General features: G+C 42.0%; 1 protein-coding gene across 2 annotated transcripts in view; it reads right to left on the bottom strand.

Annotated features, from left to right (window-relative positions):
* The window catches only part of SUMF1 (sulfatase modifying factor 1), a 106,553-nt gene that overhangs the window by 47,901 nt on the left and 46,638 nt on the right, over window positions 1-12,014 (bottom strand). For both annotated transcript variants that reach the window (XM_032325731.1, XM_032325722.1), the window contains exons 5-7: window positions 10,717-10,839; window positions 9,866-9,980; window positions 3,678-3,791 (exon numbers count right to left, since the gene is read on the bottom strand). In XM_032325731.1, the coding sequence (XP_032181622.1) occupies window positions 3,678-3,791; window positions 9,866-9,980; window positions 10,717-10,839 (352 nt within the window). The remainder of the gene's footprint in view (window positions 1-3,677; window positions 3,792-9,865; window positions 9,981-10,716; window positions 10,840-12,014) is intronic.

The following is a 12,014-nucleotide window of genomic DNA, read 5'->3' on the forward strand; positions in this document are numbered from 1 at the left end:
GCCTGATCAGCTCTGGGGCAATTCCCCATATACCCTCACTCCTTTCCTGGACTTGAGCAACCACAGGCTGGGTACCCAGTTTAAACTTTATTTCTGGATGTGGCTGGGAGGGTGTTTCCAGGTAAGATGAGCCTTTAAAATAGTGAACTCAGTAGACTGTACTTCCTCATGGCGGGGTGGGGTTGGGGGGCGCATCATCCACAATTTGCTAAGGGTCTGAATAGAAACAAAGGTGGAGGAAAGAGGTATTCACCACTTTTTTGTTTCCTGTCTGCCTGTTGAGCAGTGACATCTCATCTTATCTTCTCCTGCCCTCAGACTGCGGTTTACACCATTGGTTCTCAGGTCTTCAGACTTGGAATGAATTCTAATGCCTGCTTTCTTGGGTCTCCAGCTTGCTGATGGCAGACTGTGGGACTTCTCAGCTTCCATAATCACATGAGCCAATTCCTCATAATAAATCTTCTCTACATAAATAAATATACACATACAGACACACACCCATCTCTGACTGGTTCTGTTTCTCAGGAGAACACTGATACACTCTCCCAGCAAAGTCGTGCCTATGGGTCCCCTTGTGGGCAGCAGAGGGTCTCGTCCATGGTGCTAAGAAGTTTGGAGGCAGAGTGATGAAGTGATTGACAGCACAGGTTCTGACATCAGATTGCCTTGGTTCGTGCTCTCGCTGCTCTTATTAGCTGTGTGAAATTATTTAACTCCTCTGTGCCTAGCTTTCCTCATTTGTGGGATGGAAGGACTAAATAAAAATAAAAATTTGTGGTATGGAAGGACTAAAAAAAACAAAAACAAAAAACAAAGAACAACTCCATCTATGGAGTTATTGAAAGAACGGGTTAGTTCTTACAAAGCTTTCAGCATCTGGCACACAGAATAGACGTTGTGACATTTCTCATTTTCCTACAGGTGAAGGTGGAAGGCTTGAGGGTGTTAACCTTAAAAATAAAACTAATAGGTGCTTTACAAGCAGAAATGGGTTTGTTTAGAAATAAAAGGACTGCACTTGGGGAACAAACAAGCCCCGGCAAAACCGTAGGCAGGTATATAAGGAGAACTTTCAATAGACTCATGGCCTAAGGAAATAAAAAACAAGATTTCAGAGCCCTTCAAGGAAGAAGAGCCAGAGTAAACCTCCTGACTTTTGGGGTCCTAAAGAACTATATACCCAGATTAGCCCTTATAGGGGCTTAAGTTCAGTTCAAAACATCTCAATTACTGCCTGGAGTAAGCTCATCAGAAATAGAAGCTTCCAGAGGCAATGGTGGATCCTCTCTAGAGAAGGATCACACTATCCAGACCCCCTATCAGGGTCTACATCTAGTCTTTCACATACACTGTGTGGTACTCATTCAAACACAGTCAGGCATGTGAGGAAACAAGATGTGAGCCCAAACCAAGAATGACCACAGAAGCAGGTCAGTGGGGTAGCCAGATACCAGTTATCAGATGCGGCTTTAACATACAATGACTAAAACCCTTGACCAGAAGAGCTTAAATTAAAGATATTAACAATCTCCAGTGTGAACTGAGAGAATAGTTTCTGTTCTTATTCTCTGGTTAAGAGAAATACAGTAAATACAGTAAACTGTTATCATATGTGAAATCTAAATGGTAGGTATCTATTATACTCTTTTCTGTACTTTTCTGAATTTTTGTTAAATTTTATAATTCAATGTTTAAAGAAATAGAAGTTATGGCTAAAAAGAGATCAGCAAGGATTGCATTATGTTTGGCCTTTATAAGCTGTGTTCAGAGTCTGTACTTTCTTTTTTAGACACCAAGGAGCCACTGAAGGGTTTTAAACAGGGGAGTGGCCGCATAAGACTTGTTCTCTGTAGAGGTCATCGTGGCTGCACAAGGCAGAGAGAGGGAAGAGAGGGCCCAGCTGGGAGGCTGGCGCCGTCCTGTGGATGGGAGATGCCAGTGGCACGGGAAATGAAGGTAGTTGTAAAGATTTGAATGATGGAGTCTGAGTTTTCTAGGAAGTTGGGATTTAGTTCTCCAAACAGATGAATTTTATCCCAGTCAAATCAGGAAGCAAACGAGGCCAGTGTGACACAGAGAAATCTAAAATGAGAGCAATTTATAGAACAAGGACAACATCTAAGATAGAGCTGGGACTGGGGAAAAAGGAGAAAAATGTGAATTTTTCTGTAAATCCTTAGAAGAAACACAAGCAGTTCTAAGACGGAAAGCTAATAAACACTCAGCTCCGACAACAGATGGTCAGATAGATACATTCACAACTTGCCAGAATTCTGAAGCCTTGTGCACCCCCTTCCAAACATGCAGATGCTTTTATGTGATGGGGGGAAAAGAAAATTCTATTTCTGATTCTGATAGCAAATGCCAAGTCACATCTTGCCAATAGAGAATGGCGTCTCCAACCACAAGCCTACCGAGAACTTCACAACCTTATTTAATCATTTTGGAGAGAAAAGAGTCTCTGACCGCTACTTCTACCAGCCCTGCCAGAAAGTACAAGGGAATTGGGGGGGGGGGTGGTGAATGACAGTTTCTGGAGAACTCAGCTTTTTCATCTACACCCAAGAAACTGGGTTTATGTCTCCAGATTATTCATGAGCAGACCACGTGTTATTCTGTGAGGGAAAATCAAGCATATCAAACAAATGTATCCTCATATTCTGAAAAGTGGCCTGAGGCACAGAGTCTGACAAGTTCTTCAATTACTGGAACTGCTTAACCCTCCGCTGAGGAGAGATCAAAGAATTAATTTTCTTTATCATGACTCTTTGTGCCTTTTCCAAAGGTTAAAGATTAAAATTGAGCATATTAAATTCCCAATCTAGCTAGTTTGGGTATAAATATATATTCTTGGGTCTGACTTATGAATGTCTAGTTTGTTAGAGATAGGATTTTTAAATGGTTCTTTCCCCCTAATCTGTTCACCCGACAAAAAATATTCAGACACTTTTTTTTTAAAGGAAGTACTTCCCACCTACATGCCTATGTAGTGTTTCAATTTTTATATACTCTGCTGGGAGAGCTTGCTTTTAGGGGCAGAGTATAATACTAGTTGTATTCAACATTCTTCCTGTACCAGAGTAAGTAAGACTTAGATAAACATGATTGTCTTAATTCCCAAGGCATATGATACATTGAACTGACATACTGCAGAGTTCAGGAAATAATCACCAAATGACTCAACTTCCTGACTCAACGTTCACCAGAAAATACCCTTATTTCATTTACACTAAATGATAACCCTGAATCAAAATTTCAGCCAATCAAAATTCAGCCAATCAAAATTCAGGCAATTAGTTGCACGATAAATACTATCTAGCAGATCTCACTGGTTATTACTAAAAACATTAATGAATTTTGCAGAGTTATTTAAATATCTCATTCCAATCAAATTTATAAGACTAAATATAATTTCTGAAATTATAGGCAGATTCCCTCAAATTATCACCATTGCAATCCAGCAGCATATAAAATGCTCACAGACATTCCTTCACAGTGCTTTAAGATTGAAATACTTAATATATATTACTTAAAAAATCTCTTTGGGGGGAATTCCAAGATGAATTTCAGCAGCACACAAATACTCCCCAGAAAACACATGAAATTCTTGCCACAGACTGTTTAGGGGATGGATGTAACCTTCTCACAATACATAGTCTGAGAATGATACTCACTGGGTTAATCGTTTTTTCAACAGAATGGTGAACGGTCCACCAGTCTGAAGTCCATTCCCACGCGTTCCCTACTATATTGTATAAGCCATAACCATTGGGAGGAAAGGCGTCAACCTAAAAATTAAAAAAAAGGGAAAATGCTGTCAAACTACTCACCTTGTTTCAAAAAGATCTTTGCTGCAGATATGCATTAAAAGAATTAAAACTTCAAAGTAGGAATATTAATTTTGATCCTGATATAGTCAAAATGCAATTTGGCCAATGTAAAAACCAAGAAAGAGACATTTTATGGCTTTGAGTTCTTAAGGGGAGCTTAGAAACCTAAGGAGAGACTGTATTATTGGTAGAAGAGCCAATAAAACTATTCCTAATACAGAGACTAATAATGACCATAAGTTGAATCTGCAATTAATGGGGGACAGGGTAGATGATATTTCAACTCTCAAAAGCATTATAGAAACATCACATTAGACCCAGTATAAATCTTGTCCTCAGAGCTAAGGTATGTGGGCACAATGTCTTCTAGCACTCAAAGCCGCAAAGCACTTCTGTCCTCTCCACCAGCCCCTTCCAACTATCTTATCTTTAAGTACCAGGTTTTATCATCAAAACACTGAGGGGACTTGTTTTTCTAAGGAAAATGTGAATTCATTATCAAGCATATTTGGTAAGAGAATGTTTGCAGTCAGTCTCCGGAATCTGGAAGTATGAGGCCAACTGTACGGGTTCCTCAGCAAGCAATTATATCACATTTCAAAGGCAGGTCAGACAGTGTGTCACATAATATTGTCACAGACACAGAACCAAAGTATAAAGCTTTTTTCAGAAGGAGGGAGGGAAGAGGGACGAGGAAAAAAAAAAACAAAACAAAACTATGAGCAACAATAAGTACAATTATGCTATCGTGTATATTCAACTTAAAATTTTTTCCCAACATTTTTCTAATGGCAATTTCAAACATAAAGAAAATTTTCATTAAAAATATCAAGTTACCGGGTGCCTGGGTGGCTCAGTGGGTTAAGCCACTGCCTTCGGCTCAGGTCATGATCTCAGGGTCCTGGGATCGAGTCCCGCATCGGGCTCTCTGCTCAGCAGGGAGCCTGCTTCCTCCTCTCTCTCTCTCTCTGCCTGCCTCTCAGTGTACTTGTAATTTCTCTCTGTCAAATAAATAAATAAAATCTTTAAAAAAAAAAATATCAAGTTACCTAAAAATCTTTTTTTTTAAGATTTTTATTTATTTACTGGAGAGAGAGAGAGAGAACATAAGCAAGGAGAGAGGCAGAGGGAGAAGCAGATATCCTGCTGAGCAAGGGAGGGCTACACAGGCCTGGACCGCAGAACCAGAGGGAGATCAAGACCAGAGCAGAAGGCAGACGCTTAACCCACTGAGCCACCCAGGGGCCCCTTAAAAATCTTTTTTATAAAAAATAAGATATAAAAATAAAAATATTTTTGTAAATTCATGTTTCCCCCCTACTAATAAAGTAGGACTAAAGAAATGAATAAACTAAAATTCACTTTTATTTGGCTTTGGACGGTTTCAGGCCAACATATAAATATGGAAGCATACTCGGGCAATTCAGAGCCCTTCAAAATTATGAGGCTACTCCTTAAGAGAACTTCGTCTGGATGAGCTGGAACACTAGACAATGTTACCACGCTGCTTCATACTCAGGATTCACTATGGAAACAGCAGCTCATTCACTGCTTTATTCAGTAAGTCCATGCATGTCAACTGAAGGCAGGATGGGTTCAATGATGTAAGACATCAAAGAGCTGAGAGAGAAAAAAGAATATGCCCAAAACAAAAAATCCAATTCTGTAAGACTCTGTGCTGAGTAGGGAAGTTGGAGGGGGAAGCCTCAGAAATTCCCAAGAGAGACAGGATTTCTGGCTGCAGAGATTTCTGGTTGTACTCCCTCTACAAAGGTAGAGAGGTGGCTTTTTAAAACCAAGGTCAGAGTTCCAAATTCAGAGAGACAGTAAAGGCAGAGAGACCACCGGCATGAGCTGTTCTTTCAAGAATCTGGAGATGATGAGAGAGAGCAAGGTGGGACAAGAGCTGGAAGGAATAGAAAGAAAAGGAAGAAATTCATTTGTTTCGGGGGAGAGAAGGGAAGGAGCCAGGGGCACAAGAGCAACTGAAAAAGGAAACAAACATTCTGGAGGAAGGAATCATTTCTCAGGCTCAGAGAACACATGGGTGGAGGGGCTCTCCAGTCCATCTGGCTGAGATCCTTTCTACGTGCCCACACTTGGCAGCTACTGAACAAGGAACTTGATTGACCCCACTGGTGCTGTTACACCATGAAGGTAAGGAAATAATATCTACCCGAAGGCTTGGGGTCTTCTTCCCCCTTTAAATAATCTGAAGTTTAAGTGAGGTAATACCCCCAAATCACCATCTGTGAGTATGCTATTAGGGAGGAAAAAAACCCTTATAACTGCTCATTGTTAAATTAACTGCACTAATCAAAGCTTCCAGGAACCTCAAAAGAAAACAAATGTGTATGAGAAATATTTCAAACCCACTTATTTTCAAGTGAATGAACTGATATGCATTAAAACCGAAACACACTAATGGTTGTGTAACAGCAGCCTAGTGAAATAAAAATCCAATTCTACAGATTCACGGTGGTCAGAACAATGTTGTGTTCAGTCCAGACCAGAAGTAATGACACCCATCAAATACAGGTGAGGGGGCCGTTTCACCACAGCCCATCCCAACACTGAAAATAACTTCCTTCCCTCAACAGACCAGAGCTTGCGGACACAAGAGCAGCCAAGGTGGACGTTGAGATAATTCACTGGGAATTTTAGTCCCATTTTGTTGAGTCCCATTTTGAAGATACGGATCTTGTTATGTCTCGTTCCAAGCACAGGTGGAAGTCGCCTCTCTGTGGGCTGCTGTTTCTTTCTCCCCAGGTCATGTTTCTCCAATTACTTCTTTTTTTTTTTTTTTTAAAGATTTTATTTATTTATTTGACAGAGAGAGATCACAAGTAGGCATAGAGGCAGGCAGAGAGAGAGAGAAAGAGAGGAGGAAGCAGGCTCCCTGCCGAGCAGAGAGCCCGATGCGGGACTTGATCCCAGGACCCTGAGATCATGACCTGAGCCGAAGGCAGCGGCTTAACCCACTGAGCCACCCAGGCGCCCCTCCAATTACTTCTTGAAGGGTCCCTGGTAACTGTTCTAATTTTGTTTTGAGAACTTCCATGGCAGCTTCTTCAGGTGAGTTCTGCTGAATATATCCCAATATATAGACATTTGCTGCACTCCCAGTTAAATGTCCCATCACTAAACATCTGTAAAGTGTCCTTATTTCACAGGAACTTTGTGCTTTCTGAAAAGGGGCCCTGACTTAAGGATAAATTACTATTTTCCTTGGAAGCTCAAGTGCTTAAATAGGATATGAAATAGAGCAGTAAGCACTGTAAACTATAACTGTCCAATGCACCCTTTTCATGGCCCTTTACTAAAACTGACAGGCGCTTGTATAATTTGGCCCATCAGAAGCCTGTGCCTTAGGATTCAAGGCTTGTGGTAGTGGCCCTCCTTCTGACAGCCTAGCATCCAGGAAGGGAATCCAGGCTGCTGAGGCCCCTGTCGCACCAGCCTCTTTTTTTTTTTAAAGATATTATTTATTTCTTTGGCAGAGACAGATCATAAGTAGGCAGAGAGGCAGGCAGAGAGAGAGAAGGAAGCAGGCTCCCTACAGAGCAGAGAGCCCGATCCCAAGTCCCTGGGATCATGACCTGAGCCAAAGGTAGAGGCTTAATCCACTGAGCCACCCAGGCACCCCTGCACCAGCCTCTCTTGTGTGCTCACTGCCAAAGAAGGCCAGCAGTGTGCCATCCACACTCAGGTTTAGCACACTGCAGGTGAGCTGCTGCTGTAGGGTCCACACCAGTGTGGAACACTTCAATGGCCACAGTCCTGCTGCATCTACCAGAAACTTTCTGGGGGTCTCATGAGCATCCTTACCGATCACCGTCACTGATAACCCTGTCCATCCTGAAGGCCATTTCTGCTGATGAAAAGTGGCCCCTGGGGCACTGACTGGGCTTCTCACTCATGTGAGGTCTGAGAAAGTGTGCAGCAACTTTAGTCCCCAAGACCCCGAATCAGTCATTTTGCAGAATACAACTATGGGCTTGCAAAAGTAGCAGCTATTGGGAAGGAAGCTCTGGAGGAACCAACTTTGAGACCAAATGGTTAGACTTTTGACTCCACTGGGTAGTGCTTCATTTCCCATTGGTTTGTGTTGGTTCCTTTATCACATGCTTAACACATATATATGGAGTTTCATATGCACACACATGCACCCCATACCGATTGGAAGACTCCCTATTCTCATGCAATATATTATTTACATTAATTGCCAAAAAATGAAACTAAAATGTTTTAACTACAATAGCTCAAAATATTTTTAGATTTTTGCTACGTCAAGTGTCTCCTCATCTTTTATCTTTTTCAAAAATGTCTTGGTCTTTCTCTCTCACTACTTTATTATTTCAGTTGAAGTTTTAGAGTCATTTGGCCATCTTCCAAACGATGTATCTGTGTTACATTTTTTAAGTAAATTTTGGAAGAATTATTTTTGTGTGAAACAAAAATACAAATATGAAAAAAAGTGACAGCTGTTGGAAAGAGTATTGAAAGAAAATTATTCTCTGCAACAACAAACCCAGTAAGTTGCTATTTACCTACCACAAGATTTCTTTTCGCACCGTTAAGGGAAAACGAAAAGTTTTTAACATTGCTTCATTAGTGTACCAGCAGAAAAGCAATGAGAAAGGAACTCGCATACACTTCTGGAGAGAAACAAGCCACATGCACTCTGCAAAACAGTATATCTCTAAAACCTTTATGAAGAAAGTTTTCTAGTCTTCGACTCATTAATTTCATTGCTGGGAATCCACCTTAAATAAATCATCAGAGATACAATTTATTTATTTATTTATTTATTTATTTGACAGACAGAGATCACCAGCAGGCAGAGAGGCAGGCAGTGGGGGTGGGGGGGGAGAAGGCTCCCCGCCGAGCAGAGAGCCTGATGTGGGCCTCGATTCCAGGACCCTGGGATCATGACCTGAGCTGAAGGCAGAGGCTTTAACCCACTGAGACACCCAGGCACCCCTTCAGAGATACAATTTAATATTGATGTATAAGATACTCCTTGTTATATTATTTAGCAAAAAAAAAAACCCTCCATAAACCCTCCATAAACATCCCAACAGATATAACCTAAATGTGTGACTTATTAAGAAGAGGCAAATAACTTAGGGCTCAATAAAATATAAAGTTATTCATCTGTTAAAAAGATAATATCTTTGTGAAAAACCGTTAATGAAAGATAAAAAGTTTCTGATATTAAGCAAGGAAAACAGGATTTTAAACACTGCATTCAGCATGCCCCAAAAGCAACATGTAAAAAATATGTAGCTAAAAAAAGTACATATATAAATATATATGGTATATATACCATATATTTACACATTTCATATATATGAATGTATACATATATAAGTGTATATATATGTACATACATATAGATGTATTTATACATTTCATATATATATATGTGTGTATATATATATCTACATAAACACCAGAAAAATATACACTGGTATATATGGGAGTTAAGAGCATGGGCTTTGGAAAAAAACCGACCCAGTTCAACCCAACCATGCTGCTTTCCAGCCTGTGTAACTCTGGGCAAGTTAGTTAACCTCTCTGTCCCTGGGAATGCTCACCTGGAAAATGAGTATAAACTAAATGGTACCTGCCTTACAAAGTTGAATTAACATTAAAAGAGATAATTCATACACATCGTTTAGCACCAGGCCTGTTACAGAGCAAGCACTAACGACTAGCCATTCCTAGCACGAGGAGGAGGAAAGGTACCAAAATGCTAACAGGGGTCATCTCTGGGTGGCACAATTCCAGGTCCTTATAATTTCTCTTTTGAACTCTTCCTGTTTTCCAAAGTTTCTATTAAGTATGATGGAATCAGAAAGAAAACTGTGTTATAAAAAAACACGTGGTTAGCTATTAGCAGCTGCCATGTGCACGAGTGGATGAAAGCAGGAAAAGGACAGCAGACGGGTCAGGGCATGAGCAATGCCTTCCACTCCTGTCCACGCTCTCAGGAGCTGCTGCCCACCTTCCCAAGGCTCGTTACTCACAGGGGCAGTTCCTCGGAAGCCGTCCTCCCCGGTGTTGGTCACAGGAAACTCGCCCTGCCAAATGTTGGCATAATGCTGGCCTTTTGGCTGTAGTTTGTTGCCCCAGGGGAAAAGTCTGTCAGAAGAGACACAGGCATCAGCCTGTCAAACAGGCACAGCTTCTGGATTAAAGTCAAGAGAAGGAATGCAGTTCACTTGTTCTGAGTGAACTGTGTTTTACATTTCAAATATATAAACAAACAAAGCTTTTAACCAGGACTTTTTTTTTTTAAACTTCCGCACAACTAGCTCGTATCAAGTTCACAACAAGCTCTGTGTTTCCCGAGTCCTCAAGAGGCCTGAAATAAATCACGTAGCTGAGAGAAGGACTTATCGAAGGCTGGGAAAGTGGGCATCGTTCTGGACTTATATGGTAGCACAATCAGCCGGCATCACACCACACTTTTTTATAAAGCCTCTGCTATTTTAAGGAGCCTTTCCTAGAAGATGTGACCCAAACATGAATTTTCTGCCTCATGGCTCTAGAAGCAGAGAAATAGCACTGCTTCGGGAGCTGTCTAAAGTAAGAAAATCCTAAAGGCAAGGCAGCCTGCTGAAAGGCTCTCAGGAAGACTATGTAAGAGTGGAGGGCTGAATGTGGGGAGCACACTTTGGGGCTGTGGGGAGCACACTTCACCAGACACTGGGTGACCCATGCATCAGTGTCTCCTAAGTAAGCCCATAGAGATGAAGAAAGCCTGGGAAGAAAAAGCTGTTATTTTTGCTTAAAATCAACTTTCTAGCCAAAGTAGGTGCCACAGATTTAGAAAAAGGTCATGACACAGGTCATAAGGATAAGACCCTCCAAGTACCTATTTTGCAGGCCTCCTCGACAGCTGTACTCCCACTCAGCTTCCGTGGGCAGACGCTTTCCGGCCCACGTGCAGTAGGCAACAGCATCATTCCAGGAGACGTGGAGGACCGGGTGGTCAAGCCTGGGACACAGCAAAGGCAGAGTGAGGAGGGGCACAAACAGTAACAGGAAACGGGAACCGGCTGCAGCGAAGTGCCCATAATCCCCCTCAGCTCAAGACGGGACACAGAGGTGGTCCTGGACCCCAACTCAAGCCCCAGCTGTGCCACATTTGTCACCTTCCACCACAGGTCTAGTTCCAAGAGGGATTAGAACCCATTTGAGGCTGCAATGTCAAATGGGTTCTAATCCCTCTTGGAACTAGACTCAACACATTTCTTCTTCTCTTGTGGGCAGGCCTGGACCCCCACAGGATCTCACTTGGTGAGGTGGATGTGGAGATGTACCACCCGCATCGCCCTCTAAGGGAGGAGTGCTGCTCCAGCTGCTGGGAGTGCTCCCTCAGGGCTCTCCACAGCTGCAGAGAACCACCAATGATTAACCAGTCCTTTCGGCCTACCACAGCTCCATCCAAAGGGCCCTATTTACCCCAAAACCACTAAGGGATCAGTGGGGACTTCTTGGGCCTGCACTGTTGTCTTGGCTTCTCCCTCTGCCCAGTCCTGCTTCCTCCCCTTCCTTTGGGAGAGGAAGGTTGCTTGGCTTTAAACTTTGTGTCTTTCTACAGCAGATTAGCTGGCTATATGTGCCTCATGCTAGCAGTTCCAAATTAGGATTTTCATAAGGGCATAGAAAGACAAGGAGGGTTAGGGGAGAAGTTTGGAGAATAAGAAGAAACACACATTCACATAGCACTACCTAGCCTTAACTCACTGTTCATGCTTTTTCCAGTGGACTACACACTCCTAGTCCATTCCTGAAACATCTTTGAATTCCCTATGGCAATTCCACCAGGACTTTCATTTACTGTTTCAACAAATGTTTACTGAGTATCTAATATGTGTTAGTGACTGTTTTCAGCAATGATGAGAGATGTGCTTTTCTAAGAAAATGGACTCAGTCAGTGGGTAAAATACAGTCCCCTCTGGGTTTTCCTACTGCCTTAGCTTTTTCTTCTATTAAATTCATGAAAGAAAATGTCACTTGGGAGCTAAGAGGCCCGGTCGACCTGAGGTACCCAAGAATCCTAGGACTTTCTGTCTCACAGTCTATTTCTACTGTGAAGGCTGCCGGCCTCACACTTGGCAAGATTTCTGCCCTTTGTCAAGGGACTACAGCCCTAAAGCTGAACCTCAT

The sequence above is a fragment of the Mustela erminea genome, chromosome 1, assembly GCF_009829155.1.
Source record: "Mustela erminea isolate mMusErm1 chromosome 1, mMusErm1.Pri, whole genome shotgun sequence".
Taxonomy (NCBI): domain Eukaryota; kingdom Metazoa; phylum Chordata; class Mammalia; order Carnivora; family Mustelidae; genus Mustela; species Mustela erminea.